Below are 23,382 nucleotides of genomic sequence, written 5' to 3' on the forward strand. Positions count from 1 at the left end.
TTTGGACTAGATCTATATTCCAACTTACATATACATACTGATAGCTCTTTAACAGTGAGTAAAAGAACCTTTATATTTTAATTATCTATTACATCTGGCAATTAATCCAGCAGGGCTACCAAACAGTGACAATGAAGCCCAAGGACATATCTTACAAAAACTGTTCTCTGTCCCTTCTAAGAGCATAAAGAACAGTAGCTTTGTAGACTCCTATAGACCCCCTTACTTCATGACGCAGGACCAAGAAGGGCACCTAGCAGTATTTCAGTGAAATTAACCTCAGAGCAATAAAAAATATCCTAAAACAATGAAACCGTTAAGAAATCTTGAAATCAAGTTATCTTCCTAAGGTTCATAAATACACACAGTTAAAATCTCTTAATTCTGATGCAAGCACACTGAAGTATCAATAAGAATAAATGAGCAAAGACTTACTGTCCACAGTATCTGTTAGTTTATTTATCAAGACAAACTATTCCATAACCCGATATTCATGTTTCATACTTCTGGAACACAGGTCAGTGACAAACTTCCATGGAACTCAACCCAAAGAAATTCTGTGGAAAAAACACAGTGGCTTAGTTAATGACAAGCATTCTCTGCTAACACCTCACCACCCTTAAGGTCACATAAGGTCTACTCCTGCTACTGGAACCTACACTTGGCTCACTCACCTTTTGCCCAGGAGAAACCATTGCAGGCAGCGTGGGCTCCAGGTTCACTCTCTGCCAAGGTCCCTGACCATCCTAACCAGTTTTGGGTATATGACACCTTACTCTGACTTCTTTCCATTCACCAAATTCTGCCTTTTTCCTCCCTCTCAAGTCCACTCTCCTCCATTCCCTTCTCACATCCACATACTGTTCTGAAAAGCAGCAGCCAGTCTGTTCTAAAGAGTATTTCTATCCTTGTCTCCAAATCTTTTTTTCTTACTGGTTTTTAAACACAATCAGCTTCTCATTAAAAAAAAAAAAGGTAAAACTAACAAGTATTTAAAAATTAGCCTGTTAACATCTGATTATGAAATGCATACGCACTGTGGTAACTGTGAAAATGTCAAAGTTATAAGAAAACCAGCACTTAAGATGCAATACAGAACCATTAATATTTTCTTGATCTTTTTATTTTTACCTTCAGTCTTTTTTCTTCCCTGTGTAATTTTTACTAAACATAAAACACCCTTGGAGCACCTGGATGGCACAGTTAAGCATCCAACTCTTGGTTTCGGCTCAGGTCATGATCTCACAGTTGGTGAGTTTCAGCCCTGCATCAGGCTGTGTGCTGAAACTGTGGAGCCTGCTTGTGATTCTCTTTCTCCCCATCTCTCTCTGCCCCTCTCCCACTCACACTGTGTCTCAAACTTAAAAAAAAAAAAAAATACCCTTTATATAAAATATTTTCTATTATATAGTAATCTCGTGTTACTTTGTGAATAGCATTTCTAATGGACATAATATAGTCCATAGTATGAGAAAAATCATAATTCCTTATCGATTTTCCAACCTTTAGAAATAAAGTTCTTCTTATTTTTTCTATTGTAAGTTATATGGTAGATACTTCATACATACATCCAACTGATTTCAGATAGTTCCTTTAAGATAAACAACTACAGGGGTGCCTGGGTCGCTCAGCTGAGTAAGCGTCAGACTCTTGATTTCAGCTCAGGTCATGATCTCACAGTTTGTGAAATCAAGCCCTGTGAAGGGCTCTGCACTGAATTCTCTCTCTCCTCTCTCTCTGCCCTTCCCCCACTCTCTCTCTCTCAAAAAATAAACTTAAAAATTATCTACAGCAACCAACACTAATAAAACAAGAAAAACACACAAAACGGCAGGAAATATCATGGACTTCTTTTCCTCGCTCTTGCCCCACCCCATCCTTGGTGCAGCACAATGTGCTCAGGAGGAAACTGACAATTCCTGGCTCCTCCCTCAGGACAGATGGTAAAGAATAAAAATCGCTTACAACATTCTGACTTGTTTGAGAGCTTCCCAAGGGACTTTTCTCTAACTTGCCTATCTCAGAACACCAGAACTGTGTGGCATACTTGAGATATCAGACTGCAAGCTGCTAAAAGTTGTGGTGGGTCCCAGGACACAAGAGCTACAGAGGACCTTCAGACTCACAGGCACCTATGGGCAAGAGACTATGGGCAGAGGAATAAAACAGAACAGCCAACGCTCTATACAGGAAACAGGATGAGACTCTTAGAGAAATTAACACTTAAAAAGCAACTGAGTATATACAAGAACTGGAACAAAAATGCATGCGTACATGCACACACACACACACACACTCAAGAAAGATGTATCTGCAGAAAAAGTGAGACAACCCTGAGCCTTTGTGCCGGGTTGTTTAGTGAAGATCTTCCCCTGCATGGAGGTAATCCACAAAGATGGGGAGGGAGTGGCTATTATTCAAATGCCCTAATTTCAACAAAAGACATACAAAGAAAGGGAAATATGGTCTATTCAAAAGACAAAATAAATTTTCAAAAACTGACACTAAAGAATTACAAGCCTCTAACTAAAAAGACTTTAAAACAACAGTCTTAAATACTGCTCAATGAGCTAAAGGAGAACTTGGACAACTAAATGAAATCAGGAAAATGATATACAAACAAAATATCAACAGAAAAATTGTTTAAAAAAATCAAAATTATGGTCCACAAAAACACAGTAACTGAACTGAAAAAAATCTCTAAGGGGTTTAACAGCAGACTCAGACAAAAGAATCAGCAAACTTGAAGAAAGTTCATTTGAATTATTGAGTCTGGGAGGAGCACAAAGGAAAGAAAATGAACAACAAAGCTTACGGGACCTGTGGGACATCATCACAAACATCAATATATGCATTATGGAACTCCCTGAAAAGCAAAGAGCAAAAGGCTTATTTATAGAAATAATGGCCAAAAACTTCCCAAATTTGAGGCAAGAAACGAATATACAAACACAAGAAGTTACTTGGAAGTAGGATAAATTCAAAGAAGCCCACATCAAGACACTATAATCACACTCTCAAAATCCAAAGACAATGGATCTTCAAAGCAGCAAGAGAAAATCGATTCATCACCTACATCACCTCTGTAAGATTATCAGTGGATTTTTCAGCAGAAACCTTGCAGGTCAGAAGGCTGTCAGATGATATACTTAAAGTGCTCACAATAAAGTCAACCAAAAAACAGTATCTAGCAAAACTGTCCTTCAAAAATGAGGATGAAATTAAGACACTCCTTGATAAACAAAAAAGCTAAAGTATCAGGAGTTCCTCACTAGACTTGCAATGGGAGTTCTCCAAGTTGAAACAAAAGTATACTAAAGAGTAACTTGAAGCCATGTGAAAATATAAAGTTCTCTGGTAAAAGTAAATATATAGACAAATATAAACCAGCATCACTGTAATTGTTTCAGAACTCTTAAGTTTGTAGGATTTAAAAAACAAAAAGCATTAAAAAACTATAAATCTATGTTAATGAGTATGCTATATATAATCTGTGACTAATAAAGTGGGGGAGGAGAGTTGTTAAAGAGTAAAATTTTTATTTGCAATTGAAAATATCAGTCTGAAGTAGATTGTTGTCATTTTTTTTTTCAAATATATTTACTGGGGTGCCTGAGTGGCTCATTCGGTTAAGCGTCCGACTTTGACTTGGGTCATGATCTCATGGGTGTGGGTTCGAGCCCCGCATCAGGTTCTGTGCTGACAGCTTAGAGCCTGGAGCCTGCTTCTGTCACTCTTCCCCCTCCCACTTGCACTCTGTCTCGGTCTCTCTCTCTCAAAAATAAACATTAAAAAAAAAATTTCATTTATTTATTTTGAGAGAAAGACCAAAAGCATGCATGAGCAAGGGAGTGGCAGAGAGGGAAGAAGAGAGAAAATCCCAAGCAGGCTCCACACTGCCCGCACAGAGCCCAACACAAGGCTCAAACCCATGAACTGTGAGATGATGACCTGAGCCAAAATCAATAACCGGAATCTTAGCTGACTGAGCCACTCAGGTGCCCCAGATTATTCTAATTTTAGCATGTCCTAGAAAATACCAAAGGTAACCACAAAGAAAATATCTATAGAATTTACACAAAAGGAAAACGAAAAGGGAATCAAAACATGTCACTACAAAGAAAAAAAAAAAACAAAAAAAACTAAATGCAAACGCATTGAGAGGAAAGGAAGGACAAAAAAGCTGTTCTACAGAAACAATAAAATGGCAAAAGTCTTTCCCTATCGGTAATCATCCTAAATATAAATGGTTTAAACTTCCCAAATGATACATAGTGGCAGAATAAATAAAAAACAGGATCCAATCATATGCTGTCTACAGGAGATTCACTTTAAATCTAAGGACACCACACAGTTCTAAAGTGAAAGGATAGAAAAAGATATTCCATACAAAATAATAATCAAGAGAACAAGAGTGGCTGTACTATCATCACACAAAACTTTAAGTCAAAAGTTACAAGGGACAAAAACATTATATAAAGAAGGGTCAATTTACCAAGAAGACAGAACAATTACATATGCACCAAACACCAGACCTTTCAAATATATAAAGCAAAACACTAACAGGTTGATGGGAGAAACAGCTTCATAGTAATGAATATCCCACTTTCAGTACAGTAGTCCCCGCCCCTTATCCACTGGGGACACATTCCAAGACCTCCACTGGCTACATTCTAAAACCTGCAGTGGATGCCTGAAAACATGGATAGTACTGAAACCTGTACATACTATGCTTTTTCCTAGATATACATGCCTATGACAGTTTAAATTATAAATTAAGCACAGTAAGAGACTACCAAAATAGGACTTTCCTAATTGTTAACAGTAGACTGTAAAAAAATTTATTTAACTGTGGTCTCTCTCAAAATATCTTACTGTACCATACTCATCCTTCTTGTGATGTAAGATGATAAAACACCTACCGGATGAGGTAAAGGGAGATGAATGACATAGGAACTGTGGCGTAGCATTAAGCTACTACTGACCTTCTGACAATATTTCAGGAGCAGGATCATCTAAAGGACCACAGTTAACCCACAGGTAACTGAAATGGCCGAAAGTAAAACCATGGATAAATAAATGGGAACTACTGTAATGGCTAAAGAACTACACACAAGATTATTAAGACAAGAGGACTTGAACAACACTACACACCAGGTGGACCTGACAGGTACAGAACAGAACATGCTACCTAACACCACCACAAAACACAATTTTCTCAAGTGCAGACCCTGTCCAGGATAGACCATATGTTAAACCACAAAACAAGACTTAATAGATTTAAAAGGCTGAAATTATACAAACTGTCTTTTCTGATCACAATGGACTGAAACTAGAAATGAATCCAAGAAGGAAAATAAAAAAACCCCACAAAAATGCTGAAATTAAACATGTTCTTTTTTTAATTTTTTTTTTAATGTTTATTTATTTTTGAGAGAGACAGAAGGCAAGTGGGTTAGGGGCAGGGAGACAGGGAGACACAGAATCGGAAGCAGGCTCCAGGCTCTCAGCTGTCAGCACAGAGCCCAACGCGGGGCTCGAACTCATGAACTGTGAGATCATGACCTGAGCCGAAGTCAGACGCTCAACCGACTGAGCCACCCACACACCCCTAAACGTGTTCTTTTTAACAACCAATGGGTCAAAGAGATCACAAGGAAAATCTTGAAAGATTTCAAATCAACGACCTAAGTTTAACACCTTAAAAACCTAGAAAAACTAAACTCAAGGCTAGAAAGGAAACAGTAAAAATTATAATAATATAGAATAGAAAAATAAGATAAATCAACAAAATCAAAAGCCAGTTATTTGCAAAGATCAACAATACTGGCAAACCTTTAGGCTAAGAAAAAAAAAAAAAAGGGAGAAGACCCAGATAACTAAAAACAGAAATGAAAGGGAACATTACAACTGATTTCACAGAAATAAAAAGGATTGTAAAACAATGCTATAAACAACTCCGTTGACAAATTAGACAACTTACATGAAACACATTAATTCCTAAAATATAAATCAGGAAGAAACAGATAATATTAAACAGACCTATAACTAGTAAGGACCTTCTAATAAAGAAAAATCCAGAATCAGATGGCTTCACAGGTGAATTCTATTAAACCCTTAAAGAATTTACACCAGTCCTCCTCAAGCTCCTCCCAAGAGGAAGAGGAAGAAGAGGAGGAGGAGAAGGGTGGTGGTGGTGGTGGTGGTTTTAACATCTTAAACATTTCTGGGAGGGGAGAGACTGACCCCTACTATGTTTTCCTAACCATTTCCTATGTTTCCTCTTGTGAAAACATGATTGATAATTTCATTAAATATAAAACATTCTAGAAGGCCAGCATTACCCCAACACCAAAGCCAGACAAATATATAATACAAGAAAACTACAGAATATCCCTGATGAATATAGATGCAAAACCCTTAACAAAATACTAGCAAATAGAATTCAACAACTCATTAGAAGGATTTTACAACATGAGGAAGTGGAATTTATTCTTGATGATTCAACACACTACAATCAATGTAATATACCACAGAAGTAAACAAAAACCACACATCATCTGAATGGAGAAATCTCAACTGAAAAATCTGATACCTTTTCATGATAAATACACTCAACAAAATACCTAGTAATAAATCTAACCAAGGAGGTCAAAGACCTACACTCTAAAAACTAAGACACTGATGAAAGAAATTGAATGGTAAGATATACCATACTAATGGATTCAAGACTTAATAAACATTGTTAAAATGTCCATACTGCCCAAAGCAGTCTAGAGATTCAATGTAATCTCTATCAAAATGCCAAGAGCATTTTTCACAGAACTAGAGCAAATAATCGTAAAATGTATGTAGAACCACAAAGACCCTGAATAACCAAAGCAATCTTGAGAAAGAACAAAGCTAGAGTTACCAATTCCAAATTTCAAAATATCTTACACAGCAACAGTAATCAAAACAGTATAGTACTGGCACAAAAACAGACACACAGATCAATGGAACAGAGTAGAGCCCAGAAATAAATCCACACTCATATGGTCAATTAATCTACATGACAAAGGAGGCAAGAACATATGGGGGAAAACACAATCTCTTCAATAAATGGTGCTGGGAAAACTGGACCACTTTCTTATACCATACACAAAAATAAATTCAAAATGGATTAAAGACCTAAATGTGAGACCTGAAACCATAAAAGTCCTAGAAGAAAGCATAGAAAGTAATCTCTTGGATGTCAGCCTTAGCAACATATTTATGGACATGTCTCCTCAGAGAAGGGAAACAAAACCGAAAATAAACTATTTGGACTATACCAAAATACAAAGCTTTTGCACAGCAAAAGAAAGAATCAACAAAATGAAAAGGCAACCTACTGAGTGGAAGAAGATATCTGTACACTAAGTATCTGATAAGGGGTTAATATCCAAAACATATAAAAAACGTGTACAATTCAACACCAAAAAACCCCCAAATAATCCAATTAAAAATAGACAGAAGACCTGAACATTTTTTCCAAAGACATACAAGGCCAACAGATAAGTGAAAAGATTTCAGTATCACTAATCATTAGGGAAATGCAAAACAAAACCACAATGAGATATCACTTCACACCAGTCAGAATGCTAGTATCAAAAAAAACGGGGGATAACAAGTGTTAGCAAGGATGTGGAGAAAAGGAAACTCTGGTACACTGTTGGTGGGAATGTAAACTGGTGCAACCACTGTGGAAAATAGTACAGAGATTTTTCAAAAAGTTAAAAATTGAATTACCATATGATCCAGTAATTCCACTACTGGGTGTACACACACACACACACACACACACACACACACACACACACACACTTCTTACTCAGCCATAAAACAGAATGCGATCTTGCCAACTGCAACAATATGAATGAATCTACAGGATATTATGCTAAGGGAAGCAAGTCAGGAAACAAACACACAGAAGCAGATGTAAGGGGGGAGGGTAATAGGGAGATGGGTAAAACAAGTGAAAGGTTTTAAGAGGTACAAACTTCCACTTACAAAACAAGTCATGCAAATGAAAACAGTACAGGGAAACAAATAATAAATCAGGAACAAATACAAACTACCACAACATAATAAAAGCCATATATGGAAAGGCCACAGCTAATATCATACTTACTGGTCAAAGCCTGAAAGCTTTTTCTCTAAGATCAAGAAAAAGATAAGGATGCCTATTCTTACCACTTCTATTCAGTAAAGAACTGGAAGGGCTAGCCAAAGCAAGTAAGCAAGAGAAAAGAAAGAAGACATCCAAACTGATAAGGAAAAAGTAAAACTATCTGTTTGCAGATGACCTGGTCCTATATGTAGAAAACCCTTAAGATTCCACAGGGGGGAAAAAAAAAAAAAAAAAGAAAAAGATACTTAGAATAAACTAACTGAGCAAAGTTGCAGGATACAAAATCAACACACAACAGTCAGTTGTGTTTCTATCTACTAACAATGAATAATCATAAAAACATTAAGAAAACAATTCCAATTACAAAAGCATCCAAAAAAATAAAATACACAGGAATACTTAACCAAAAATGCAAAAGACCTATATACTGAAACTACAAAACACTGCTGAAAAAAAATTACAGATACAAATAAATGGAAAGGCATCTCATGTTCATGAAGTGGAATACTTGTAATTGCTAAGACGTCCAAAGTGAGCTACAGATGTAATGCAATCCCTACCTCAACAGCATTTTTGCACAAGTAGAAAAATCCACCCTAAAACTCAGACTATAAAAGCACCCTGAATAACCAAAACAATCTCTAATTTCAAAACTTACTATAAAACTACAGTAATTAAAATAGTGTGGTACTGACGTAAATATAAACCAATGCAACAGAACAGAGCCTAAAATAAACCCTCACATACACAGTCCAAAAATTACCAACAAAGGTACCAAGACCATCCACTTGGGAAAGGACTGTCTTCTCAACAAACACTATTGGGAAACTGAATAGTCACAAAAAATAAAGAAGTTGGACCCCTTTCTTATCTCAAAATTAACTCAAATGAATCAAAGACCTAAAGGTAAAAGCTAAAACTATAAAACCTGTAAGAAAACATTAGAGAAGCTTCAAGACATTGGAACTTATAAGAAAATGTGACAGGGGCACCTGCGTGGCTCAGTCGGTTAAGTGTCCGACTTTGGTTCAGGTCATGATCTTGCAGTTCATGGGTTCAAGCCCTGCACTGGGCTCTGTCCTGACAGCTCAGACCCTGGAGCCTGCTTTGGATTCTGTGTCTCCCTCTCTCTCTGCCCCACCCCACTTGCACTCTGTCTCTCAAAAATGAATAAACAGTAAAAAAAAAAAAAAAAAAAAAAAATTTTAAAAAAAAGAAAAAAGAAAACATAACAGAAGCTTCATGACATTGGATTTGGCAGATTTCTTGGATAGGACACCAAAAGCACAGGCAACAAAAATAAAAATTACATAAATTAGACCCCATCAAAATTTTAAATGTCTGTGCAAAGAACACAATCAACAAAGTGAAAAGCAATCTTTAGAATGGGAGAAAATACTTTCAAATCATGTATCTGACAAGAGTTTGAAGAACTACAACTCAACAACAATAAACCCCAATCTGATTAAAATGGGGGAAGAACCTGATTAGCCATTTCTACAAAGAGGACATACAAATGGTCAACAAGCTCAACATCATTAACCATTAGGGAAATAAACATGAAAATCAAAATCCAGCACCACCTCATATCCATTAGGATGGCTACTATGGGCAGGGGGGGCGGGGGTTGGGGGACACAGAAAACAAGTACTGGCAAGGTATGCACTGAAACTGAAACCCTCCTGCACTGTCGACTGAGTATAAAATGGTGCAGCTGCCATATTAAACGGTATAGTGGTTCCTTACAATAAAGATGGAACTACTATATGATCCAACAACTCTACTTCTGGGTACCTACTCCAAAGTATCAAAAAGAGGGAATTTAAAGGGATATTTACATACATCACAGCAACATTATTTACAATCATCAAAAGGTGGAAGCAATCCAAATGTCCACCAAAGGTGAATGAAAAAGCAAAATGTGGTATATACATACCATGGGATGTTATTTAGCCTTAAAGAGGAAAGAAATTCTGACACATACCAAAACGGATGAATTTTGGGGACATTATATTAAGTAAAATAAGCCAATCACAAAAAGACAAATACTGTATGTTTCCACTTAAATAAAGTACCTAGAGTAGTCAAATTCAGAGACAGTAAGTAGAGTGGTGGTTGCCAGGGAATGGGGGGAATGGAGAGTAGTTCAATGGGTAATTGTGCAAGATGAAGAGTTCTGGAGATTGGTTGTACAACAATGTGAAGGTACTTAACAATCTGTATTTTACCACAATTTAAAAAAATTTTTAAACAGTAACTTCAAACAGCTATATTACCTTTACATTCCAAAATCACTTTGCACTCTGAAAGATACCAGCCTTCTTCATCTCCTCAAAATCTTTCATGGAATCATAATTTCTGTAGAAATCTGCATACGCCTTCTTCCTTGGTTCGGCCACAGCAAACTAAAAAGTAACATATCCCATTAGGGCTTATTTTTTAAATCATTAGAAACAATATCCAAAGACAACACAAATCATAATGTTTGTGTTCGTTCACCTTTAACTTGAACTCTATTTCGTAAGACAAAGGTTGGAAGCACTGACACAGATGGAAAGGAAGAGCCTCATGGAAACTACTCAGCAAGAGGGCCCTTCCTTGCTTGGGGACAGATTACTCCTCTTTTGTTGGGTGTGAGTGTGTACACTGGTAAGAGCCAAAGGAAGATACCCAGAAAGCTAAAAGGTTTTAGGGAGAAGACAGCTGCCTTCCCTCCAGCAAAACCCAAATATCCCCACAGCTGACACATGCTAAAATATTCTGGTTCAATTTAAATTACATTAATTTCAAAGGAGTCAGATCAATTCAGTACCCACCTGCCTCTAAAAGGCACAAGAAGCTTTCTATCTGGTAAGAACAGTTCCAGGTAATTTACACTTCAACATCATTTAAGCCCTTAGAATAGATACTGAACTGTTTTACAGATGAGGTATTGGAACTCAGAATTTAAGTAACCTGATTAGTCTAGGAAGAAGCACTTGTTGGTAGATGGGTCAGCCAGGATTCAAACCCAGGTCTTTCATTTGGCAAAGGTTTTATTTTCCACAAAACACTACCTAGTGGATTTCAATGCATGGGTTATATAATACAAAATCAAATCCCATCCTGCATAAAAAAAAAAAACCAGTAAAAATTCGTAAAGTGCCAAACTACATCCATTAAGGTATTGCAGAAATACACAGAATCATGACACTTGGTATGAATATGGTAAGAGCCCTTTACTTGACAAGTTTGACTGCCTCACCTCCTATCTAAATTCCCAACTATTTTCTTCCAGGGAGACCAAGAGGCAGGAGCCCCAATGCAACCCTCTGAATGCCAGCCCATTACCCAGAAGATAACTGAGCATTTCTTGTTAGAACAAGAAAAATATTTTTCCTTTTAAAAACATGGTATGTGGGGCGCCTGGGTGGCTCAGTCGGTTGGGCGGCCAACTTCGGCTCAGGTCATGATCTCGCAGTCCGTTGAGTTCGAGCCCTGTGTCAGGCTCTGTGCTGACAGCTCAGAGTCTGGAGCCTGTTTCAGATTCTGTGTCTCCCTCTCTCTGACCCTCCCCCGTTCATGATTTGTCTCTGTCTCAAAAATAAATAAACGTTAAAAAAAAAAAAAATTAAAAAAAAAAAAAAAAAAAAAAACATGGTATGCTAGGGGCGCATGGGTGGCTCAGGTGGTTGAGCGTCCAACTTTGGCTCAGGTCGTGATGGCATGGCTGGTGAGTTCAAGTCCCGCATCAGGCTCTGTGCTGACACCTCAGAGCCTGGAGCCTCCTTCAGATTCTGTGTCTCCCTCTCTCTCTACCCCTCCCCTGCTCGCACTCTGTCTTTCTCTCTCAAAAATAAACATTAAAAAAAATTTTTTTTAATGTATAAATAAAAATAAAAACATTGCACACTAAGGCAGACAAAAATAAAGTAAAAGGCTCAGTGAACCCAAAAAATAACAGCAAATGGGTGTTACAGCTCTACCTAAATTGTTTTGTTTTGTTACACTTGAACTAGACTCTTTTTAGGTCAAAAATCTGGTAGTCAAAAAAAAAACTATTAATTTAGATCCACTACACCATGAGTTACTTGAAAGCCATAAAATCTGTATCTGAGGCCTCACACAAAACAAGCTAATACCTGAAAATTTAGAACAAGCCTAATTTATATAACAGTAATTGCTCTACCTACAGGGGAAAATCCCTTCAGGATAAGTCTTGTCTCAAAATCTAACCCATATTCATGAATTTTGGCTTAGCAGATTAACTTAACCAAAAATGATTTACTGGTGGGCAACTTCATGTAAAAAGCATAGAAGCTGATTAAAATTGTGAGTATAAGTCAAACTAAGAATGAAGGCCAAATCAACAAAGCAATCTACACTAACTGGACAGGGGAAATGAAGGAAGCGAGCATCTACCAAGAGAATCAAGTTTACACCTGCCTTAATTCTTTAATAAGAATTTGGATTCCTCAGTGCTTTGGGAACTTTCCATCCAATCAAACACTAACTGTACACAAACACTGACTAATCTACCAAGCAAACTTTAAAACTTTTCATTCAGAATAGATGGACCATGGGTCTGCCATGGTCCCAGCTCTTAATTTAGTAGAAGAGACACAACCTAAAGCAAGTACTATTTAAAATACAATGTGCCCAGGGGCACCTGGGTGGCTCAGTCGGTTGAGTGTCTGACTTCAGCTCAGGTCATGATCTGGCGGTCTGTGAGTTCAAGGCCCACGTCAGGCTCTGTGCTGACAGCTCGGAGCCTGGAGATGCCTCAGATTCTGTGTCTCCCTCTCTCTCTACCCCTCCCCTGCTCATGCTCCAGCTCTCTCTCTCTCCGTCAAAAATAAATAAACATTAAAAAAAAAATTTAAAAAAAATACAATGTGCCCAATACTGTAAAAAACAGTCTGGTACCAAGTGACTGAGAACCTAGCAAAGCACAACCAACGCATCTGGAGGAATAGGCTGCAATTCCATAAAGGAACATTTGAGAATCTTGAGGATAAACTGGAATTTGCCACGCGGTGAGATGAAGACATTACTGTTGTATACAAACTCATGGGAGAAAGCAGAATTGGGTAACAGCAACTACTTACAAAGGGCTGGAGAACAGGGTGTAGTAGGACTGCTGGAAAGAGGATGAAAAGGCAGAAAGGACTAATCAGAAAGTATCTTAAAATCAAAACTAAGTTTCAGCAAATCATCCTTGATCCATTAGTAAGCAATGAAATCAATTTAGAAGGTTGCAGCCAGTAGTTAATATATTTACTACAGAGCAAAAATTTGAAAGCCACTGCACACTGGGCATTCAGGAACCCAATGACACAACGGATCTATTCTGTTTTTTTTTTTTTTTTTTTCTTTAAGTTTATTTACTTATTTTGAGAGACAGCAAGCAATGCAAGCAGTTGAGGGTGAGAGAGAGGGGGAGAGAATTCCAAGCACTAACAGTGTGGAGCCCGACATGGGGCTCAAACTGTGAGATCATGACCTGAGCCGAAACCAAGCGTCAGACACTTGGTTAACCAACTGAGCCACCCATGCACCCCAAACAGATCTATTCTAGAAGCCAAGGTTCAAAGCGGCAAGAATCCACACAAATTACAAAGGCTTCAAGTTTGATAGTAACAATTAGGACACGGAGAGTGAAGAAATGAGTCCCCCAAATTTCTCTTCTTACCCCTACTTCATTTACTCATCCATCCATCCTTTTCCCACATTTATTTCATGCCCACTATATGCCAGGTAGAAAAGATCTCATGGAGCAAAGAGTTTATTTATTTTTTTGTGCTTGTCTCTTCAAAGGGGCCCAAAGCAAAGACCTCTTAGTGTTTTTCCTCAAGCTGTTCTCCCTCCCCTTAGCACTTCAAATTCACCCTTTCAAGGCACAAATTCTACCTTCTCTTTCAAAGAGCTATGATCCACATTGTGACCCACAATATCCTCCTCTCCCACTGAAACAAAGACATCAATCAACTATCAGACTACAGATCCCTAGTACATGGAGGACAGGGTCCTTTCTCTCCCACCTTTATTCTTCCAAACTGTATATAAGCTGCTCCAGAACAGCTCTGGGAAATGAAATGTTCTTTCATTGTTACTGTCTTGCAAGAATACCTAATTTTTGGGGCGCCTGGGTGGTGCAGTCGGTTAAGCGTCCGACTTCAGCCAGGTCACGATCTCGCGGTCCGTGAGTTCGAGCCCCGCGTCAGGCTCTGGGCTGATGGCTCGGAGCCTGGAGCCTGTTTCCGATTCTGTGTCTCCCTCTCTCTCTGCCCCTCCCCCGTTCATGCTCTGTCTCTCTCTGTCCCAAAAATAAATTAAAAAAAAAAAAAAAAAAAAGTTGGAAAAAAAAAAAAGAATACCTAATTTTTTCACCTCCCCCGACTTGACTCTAACTTCTTTAAAGACACATATTTAGAGGTATATACACTTAGTATACTCCGAAGCACCTGGAACTCTATACAATCTACCACTGTACTGAATTTTAGATACTACATCTTATTCAACAGATACTTTTAAGCATCTATTTGTGGGTCAGCCAACTGACAATGGGGTGCCACTATAAACAAAAAAAGCACCCTGCTCTAATGAGGCTCACAATATACTAAAAAATACTAGAACTAAACACTAAAATTATTAAGTACAAAGCGTCGCAAAGCTTTAATTTTCTCATGGGCCACTATGACACATGGTCATAAACACATGTAATACCATAAACATTTTTACAGAAAAAAGTTGTAAATGTAATGTGGAGACTTAGAGAAATATATAGCATATAGAGTATGTTGGGAAAAAGGTGGCATCGGAAACACCAGGAATCTCTCCCAACCTATACAACTGCACTAGCACAATGTGTCTAGTGTAACTTTCCTGAAACTTTGGATCTCTTGAAGGCATACAACAGGCAGGTGGCCACTGTTGTTGCCCCCCCCTCTGCCCCCGCAAGACTCTTTTTCACCTGAGCAATTTCCAGGGTACCTAAAAGGATAGAGCACCTTTCTCCCTGCCCCTTCATTTTTCTCTTTTTCAGAACCAGACATTAAAGACTAGGACATTCAAAGCCTTCTACATATATAATTCTCAGAGAAACTGCAGAATGGATTAAAAATGACCCAACTAGGGGTGCATGGATGGCTCAGTCAGTTAAGCATCCACCTTCAGCTCAGGCCATGATCTCACAAACCATGGGTTCAAGCCCCACGTTGGGCTCTGTGCTGACAAGTCAGAGCCTAAAGCATGCTTCATATTCTGTGTCTCCCTCTCTCTCTGCCCCTCCCCTGCTCCTGCTGTCTCTCAAAAATGAATAAACGTAAAAAAAAAATGACCCAACTATATATGCTATCTACAACAGACTCATTTCAGATCCAAAGACACAAATAGATTGAAAGGCAAAGGGTGAAAAGAGATTACTATGTCAACAGTAACCAAAGAGAGTGGCTATACTAATATCAGACAAGGCAGACTTCAAATCAAAAAAATTACAAGAGACAAAGGACTTTATATATTCATAAAAGTTTCAATAAGGCAAGAACTTATAACAATTAGAAACATTTACTCACCCAGTAACACCAGCAAAATATATAAAGCAAAAACTGACAGAAATGAAGAGAAAAATATTTCTCCAATAACAGTTAAGACTTTACTAGCCCAATCTCAATAATAGATAAAACCAGACCTAAGTAAGGAAACAGAGGACTTAACTCATGAAACCAACCCGATCTAACACCTATACAAAGAATACTCCACCCAACAACAGAAAACACATTCTTCTCAATTTCACATGTGGTATTTTCCAGGATAGACTAAATAGGCCACAAATTAAGTGTCAACAGATTTAAAAAGATAGATATACAAAGTATGTTCTCTGATCACAATGAGATGAAATTAAAATCAGTAACAGAAGGAAAACTGGAAAATTCACAAAACTATAAAGTTTAAGCAACAAACATTTAAACAACCAATGGATCAAAGAAGAAATCAGGAATGAAATTAGAAAAGATTTAGAGACAAATGAAAATGAAAGCACAACACACCAAAACTTATGGGATACAGTGAAAGCAGAGCTAAGGGGGGGAAATTTTTAGCTATAAACACACATATTAAAAAACAAGAGAGATCTCAAATCAACAACCTAACATTATAACTTACAGAACTAGGAAAAAGAACAAAATAAACCAAAAGCTAGAAGGAAGGAAATAATAAAGATTAGAGCAGAGATCAACAAAACAGAGACTAGGAAAACAAAAAAGAAAAATCAACGAGGCCAAAAAACTGGTTCTTCAAAACCATAAATAAAATTGACAATCCTTTAGCAAGATGGGCAAAGAAAAAAAGAGGGAAGATTCAAATTACTAACATCAGAAATGAATACTACAGATTCTACAGAAATAAAAAGGATAATAAGAGAATAGTATGAACGACTGTATACCAACAGACTGGATAACCTATATAAAATGGATAAATTCCTATAAACACAAAACCTACCAAGACTAAATTACAAAGAAAGAAAAAATCTGAATAGAACTATAACTATTAAGGATATTGAATCAGTAATCAAAAATCTCCCAACAAAGAAAAGCCTGGACCTGATGACTTCACTGGTCAATTCTACAAAAAAAAACTAAAGAATACCAATCCTTCTGAATCTTTCCAAGCAACTGAAGTAGAGGAACACTAACTCACTTTATGAGACCAGCATTATACTGATACCAAAGCCAGACAAAACACAGAAAACTACAGGCCAATATCCTCCACGAACACTGATGCAAAAATCCTTGACATGATAGTAGCAAATTGAATTCAGCAGCATATTAAAAAGACTGTACGCCATTACCAAGTGAGGTGTATTCCTGGAATGCATGGATGGTTCAACATACAAAATCAATGTAATACACATTAAAAGAATAAAAGGGAAAAAAACCACAATAATCTCAATGCAGACAACGCATCTGACAAAGTCAATACCCTTTCATGATGAAAAAAAGAACACCCCATCTAGGAACAGAATGAAATTACCTCCACATAACCCATAAGATGTCCACTGTTGTACTTCTATTCAACACAGTACTCTAAGTTCTAGGCAGAACAATTAGGCAAGAAAGAGAAATAAAAGGCATCCAAATGAGAAAGGAAGAAGCAAAATCATCTGTCTACAGATGATGTACGTAGAAAACCCTAAAAATTCCACACAGAAAAAAAACTCGTTAGATAACAGCAAAGCTAGCAGGATGTAAAATGTAAGATGGTGCCACAGAAAACAGCATGGTGGTTGTTTAAAAAATTACACACAGGGGGCACCTGGGTGGCTCAGTCGGTTGGGCGTCCGACTTCAGCTCAGGTCATGATCTCACGGTCTGTGAGTTCGAGCCCCGCATCGGGCTCTGTGCTGACAGCTCAGAGCCTGGAGCCTGTTTCGGATTCTGTGTCTCCCTCTCTCTCTGACCCTCCCCCGTTCATGCTGTCTCTCCCTGTCTCACAAATAAATAAACATTAAAAAATAAAAATAAAAAAAAAAAATTACACACAGAATTACCAAATGATCTATCAATTCCACTTCTGGATATATACTGAAAAAAATTAAAAGCAGGGTCTCAAAGAGATACCTGTAACCCATGTTCATAGAAGCATTATTCACAATAGCTAAAACATGGAAGCAACCCAAGTGTCCATCAAAGGTGAATGAATAAGCAAACTGTGGTACCAACATACCATAGAATGTTATTTGGCCTTAAAAAGAAAGGAAATTCTGACACGTGCTATGACAAGGATGAAACTTGAGGATATTACGCTAAGTGAAATAAGCCAGTTACCAAAAGACAAAATAATGTAGGATTCCATTTACATGAGGTACCTAGAGCAGTCAAATTAAGACACAGAAAGAAGAACTGTTCCATGGGCTGGGAGTGGGGAAGGGATGGGTTTACTGTCAAATGGGTACAGTTTCAGTTTTACAAGATGAAACAGTTATGGAGGTGAATGGTAGCAATGGTCATACAACATTATAAATGTATTTAATACCACTGAATTGTACACATAAAAATGGCTACATTTTGTGTATTCTACCACAATACAAAAAAATTATTTAGAAAAACCCAATGGGCATAATGTTAAAATTCACAGGAGACGGAGCGTTAAAATGCAGTTCTATGGCAACAAATCCATTAAGGTTACCAAACAGAACTACTGCCTTCCTGACATCCCTCTGCTTTAATAAAATTATATCCTTGTGTTATGGACTGAACTGTGTCTTCCAAAACTCATGCGTTGAAATCTTAAACCTCTAATACCTCAGAATGTAACCAGATTTAGAGATGGGTCTTTAAAGAGGTAAATTAAAATGAGGTTTGGAGGGTGAGTCCCAATCCAATATGACTAGCATCCTTGCAAGAAGCAATTCAAACAAAAACACGGTAGCACTGAGAACCATGTGAAGACAAAGGGAGAAACCCACCTACAAGCCAAGGAGAGAGGCTTCAAAAGAAATCCACCTTGCAGTCACACTGATCTTGGATCTCCAGCCTCCAGAACACGAAATAAACTTGTTGTTTAAGCCACCCAATTTGTTGTACTTTGGCAGCCCTTAAAAACTAATACTGCTTCCTTTAAAGTTGAAGAACAAGCTATCTAGAGAATATGAGGTATTTTCCTGCCGCACTGAGGTAAGGGGAGGAAAGGGGAGGGGAGCACATTAAAGAGGGAGTTTCTTTAAAAGCCTCAGAACTTCTTATGAAAATAAAATACATTTTCAAATTTAAAACACATTTTCTGGACCATAGGCACAAAGTAGAAATCAAACATACAAACCTTATAGAAAGCTGCAACCCCCAGGGATACAGCGAACGCTCCGACAATATGAAATCGCAGGCGCCTGGCCAGAAGGCCTCGCATCTGAGGTTTCGCCAAAGCACCGGAAGTCATGGTAGTTATTCTCCTTCAAAGATAAAATAATAATAAAAACAACTCTGAGAACGTAAAAAGATATCTAAGGGATCCTCACAATAACGCACTTTAATACCAAGAGAGGCACAGGCATGGTCCCTCCCAAAAAGCCTAAGGTGTTTAAAAGCTTAGTCTGCTTCATGGTCGCACGCTGAACGACGACCCGAAACAAACCAGATCACTGCGGCCCAACAACAGAAAGCAGGGAGTATAAACTACAAACAAAATTATCTCGACCCCAGGAAAGATAAGCAGTGGCTCTAGACGGACAAGTGCAAACGCATTTAGAGCGTTTACTCTCGTGCGAACTATCAGCTCATAATTCCCACTTCTTTGACGAGAAAACTGGGGCACACGAAGGAGACTTTTCCAAGGTCACGCGGTGAAAAATTTAAACTCGGGCAGGAGCCCAGCCGTGACCTCCAGGGCCCACCCAGTGACCGCTGCGCGGCCCCACAGACCTTCCGCCAAGGCGGCCGGGGCGCTGGGAGGCTGCCGGACGCCCACCTTCCACCCCCCTCCCCGTTCCACCAGGCACGGCAACCCTTTTCCAGCTTCCCGAGAGTGGAATCACCAACGTTACCACGCAGCGAGCACCGAACTCGCGCCGACGCAGCTGGCTGTTTCCTCTACGTAGCCCCTTAGCCTCAAGACCGCCTGAGGAAGAAACCGCCCCTCCCTTTGCACAGGTGAAAACGCTGGGGCCAAATGAAATGACCTAACCAAGGTCACACTAACTGGAGGAAAAACCACAGCAGAGACCAGGTCCGGGCCGGCCGCCTTCGAAGCCCAGCTGCCTCCTCCAGACCCCCGCAGCCCAGTCGGCCCCCGGGGGCGCTGGCGGTCAGCCCGCGCGACCCTCCAGAGGCCGCGGCGGGGGCGTGCAGGGGTCGAGCCAGCGAGAAGTTAGAAGCTCCTGACCGCAGAGATGCAAGCGCAACTCAACTCCAGGGCAGAGCGAGAGCAGGCAACGGGACGCGGCAGTTATGAGAGCTCAGACGACAACAACACTCACCTCAACACCAACCTTAAACCCAACGTCCTTCCTAACTGATACAGAAATGGACGGCGGTCCAGCTGAGCGCAGGCGCAGAAGCAGCGGAGAGGACCCCAGTGACGGTAGCCGGAAGAGTTCAAAAGACCTCCAGCGCTCCTCCAGCCGCTCACGGCTGAAGTTCAAGGGTGTGTTTCGTTTCTTCCCTGTGGGACGTTAAAGACCTGACCTTCTGAGTTGGTTTTCTTAGTAAATTGGAGATTTTATTCTTACTCATATACATAGTTGGTATGAATTTATTAGAGAATACAAAGATAGTTAATATGTGAATATTTTAAAAGGTACCTTACAAATACAGAACAAATCATTCTGGGCCCATGGAGTGCGCGAACCGTGTGCAAAAACTGCCATTTACATTACAACTACCCTCAGGTGAATAATCGTTTGGTTTGGGTAAAGGGTGAATAAGATAGCCAAGTTTTAGGACCTCAGAGCCCTGCTGATGAGACAGACATAAACAGATTTACATTAATCCCAAGTGGAGGGCACTTCCACAGAGACATGACCCAATGAAACAATTACCCTCCTGACAGAGCTGATACAAGGAATATTTGTGTGGGGTTTTTAGTAAAAGACATGTATCTTTTTAATGTTTATTTATTTTTCAGAGAGAGAGAGAGAGACCCAATGGGGGAGGAGCAAAGAGACAGGGGTCAGAGGATCCGAAGTGGGCTCTGTGCTGAGAGTAGAGAGCCTGATGGAGGGTTTGAATTCAGGAACTGGGAGATCATGTCCTGAGCTGAAGTCGGCTACATAATTGATTGAGCCACCCAGGCACCCCAAGAGACAAATATCTTAAAGGAAGACAACTGGAAGTTTATGGAAAGTGATGTGTAGGGGTAATGTGCTTGTGCCTTAGGGGTGTCAAGCTTGGTTTTTATTAAAATAACCTTGATTTACAGTGTTCTTTAAGTCAACTCAGCAAGCACTGTGGAAGATACACTAGGATACAAAATATACATGATATAGATTAAACATATATTGATTGAGCATTTACTATACACCAGGCTCTGCTATATAGTAGGACAAATCTTCAAGGAGGTACATTCTTGTCAGGGAGTCTTTGTTCTCAACAGACACTCTATAGAGAGACCTTTCAGCCATATAGAAAAGATGCTAATTGAGGGCCAAAGTGGGTTTGTACCTCAGTAACACTCTTTTCAGACCTCTTGTCAACCATCTACCCCACTAAAAATCTTTACAAGGGTTTTCCCAGGCTGTAACCTGTTCCTATTTTCTTTCCATCCGCACTCCCACAACTGGCCCAGAGAGAAAACAGTAAATTTCAGAATTTACAGGGATTGCTGTGTATTGAATACTCAGGGAAGGCTTCAGGGAAGTCATGGAAGAAATGGAAATGGAGCTGAAACTCAGTCTAATGGAGAAGCCTAGATAAGTGGAGAAATCTAAGAGACAAAATTGGTCAGAAGACTATGGCAAAGACAGACACACTCAGGGAACAGAGCTTAGCCTGGATGGAGTGTTTATTGGTGGTTTAGGAACACTGGATGGGTAGAGAAGCACATAGTCAATCACAATAATCCAAGGTGACACATGAATAGAACCTGAATTATAGGGGTGAATAGAAAAGATGGCATATGTAGGTTCTGTTCTGGATCCTAACAGACCTGTATTTGAGTCCCAGCTCATGACCTCCTGGCTGGGAAATTTCTTAATCTTTCTAAGTCTGCTTTCTCCTCTCTAAAATGACATCCTTTTTTCTTTAATGATATATTTAACCCAGTATATTAGTATTAGTATTATTTTAACAGGTAGTCAATATAAAAATTATTCATGAGATTTTTACATTCTTTTCTCATACTAAGCCTTTTGAAATATTGTGTGTATTTTTCAAGTATAGTATATCTCAATTCAGACTAGCCACATTTCAGTTTCTCATAGCCACATGTATTATTGGACAGCATAGTTAAAACACTTTAGTCATAAGAGAATGCTCAAGATCTATTGCTAAATAAAAAGGCAGACTGCAAAACTATGCTGTGTGATCTAATTGTGTAACACACGCATGAAAATATACATATGTATGGATATGTAGAAAATAGTATTGAAAAGAGTCCTCGACAGAAACTTGTATTGGGGATAATTTTTTATATTTTGTCTACTTTTATGTATTCTGTTTGATCATGACTTTCTTTTATAGTTGGGAAAAAAATGTGATTTTCTAAAGGAGAGATATATTTGTTTCTTATTATCACTGTAACAAACTATGAAAAACTTACCTTAAAACAACACAAATTTGTTACCTTACAGTTCTGTAGTTCATTAGTCTGAAACAAGTCTCACTGGACTAAAATCAGTGTGCCAGCAGGGTTGTATTCCTTCTGGACACTTTAGAGCAGACTCTGTTTCCTTGCTTTCTCCAGCTTCCAGGGGCTGCCTACATTCCTTGGCTCATGGTCCCCTTCCTCTATTTTCAAAGTCAGCTATGTTGCATGTCTCTGATCCTGACTTCGATGTCACATCTCCCATTCTGACTGTTCTTTTCTGCCTCCCTCTTCCATAATCTCCCTTGTGATTACATTGGGTCTACTTGGATAATCAAGGATAATCCTCCTATTTTAATGTCAGCTGATTAGCGACCTCAATTTCATCCGCAACTCCATTCCCCTTTGCTTCATAACATAACATGATCCAGGGATTAGGCCATAGAACCCAACTTGGAAGGGTCATTATTCTGCCTACCACAAAAGGCATAGTCACGATTGCACTATCTAAAAAATATCTCTATTCTCCTCTCAGGGATATGGTAGGACTATACTTCCCTGATGCCTTTAGAGTTAGGATATGACTCGCTTTGGCCAATGCAATAGAAGTGGAAGTGACATGCGTCGATTCTGGGTAGAAGCTTTACAACACAACGTGTGTCTGCCATGTTCTCTTTGCCCTGACTTTGTTATAAGGGAAGTATTGATTGAAATGGCACTTATGTCAGCTGGATCTGAGAAAGATTAAGATAAGCAGAACCTTCCTACTATTTTTCACTGGCTGGACTCTGTGAGTGAGAAATAAATGGTATGGTAGTGTGTTATTCCACTGAGATTCAGGGGTTGTTTGGTCCTATAGACAAACTTAGCTTGTCCTGACTGGTAGAAGAGGTTAAGTAATGTATCTGTTTTAGTTAGGTGTGTGTGTGTGTGTGTGTGTGTGTGTGTGTGTGTGTGTAAATGCTGAGACAGGTTAAGTGATAGAGACCATGAGAGTGTGAAGAGGAAATGGGGACATT

At 38.9% G+C, this 23,382-nt stretch overlaps 1 protein-coding gene across 1 annotated transcript; it reads right to left on the reverse strand.

Annotated features, from left to right (window-relative positions):
• Window positions 1–431: 431 nt before the first annotated feature.
• On the reverse strand, window positions 432–20,233 carry LOC109278022 (cytochrome c oxidase subunit 6C). The gene is made up of 4 exons (XM_019468018.2): window positions 20,100–20,233; window positions 18,950–19,076; window positions 10,429–10,557; window positions 432–557 (listed from the first exon to the last, which is right to left on the reverse strand). The coding sequence occupies exons 2-3, from the start codon at window positions 19,061–19,063 to the stop codon at window positions 10,444–10,446; spliced, it is 228 nt and encodes a 75-aa protein (XP_019323563.1). The 5' UTR covers window positions 19,064–19,076; window positions 20,100–20,233; the 3' UTR covers window positions 432–557; window positions 10,429–10,443.
• Between the last annotated feature and the right edge of the window lie 3,149 nt (window positions 20,234–23,382).

Source organism: Panthera pardus, unplaced genomic scaffold, assembly GCF_024362965.1.
Source record: "Panthera pardus isolate Hobbes unplaced genomic scaffold, ASM2436296v1 HiC_scaffold_7, whole genome shotgun sequence".
NCBI classification, from domain to species: Eukaryota; Metazoa; Chordata; class Mammalia; order Carnivora; family Felidae; genus Panthera; species Panthera pardus.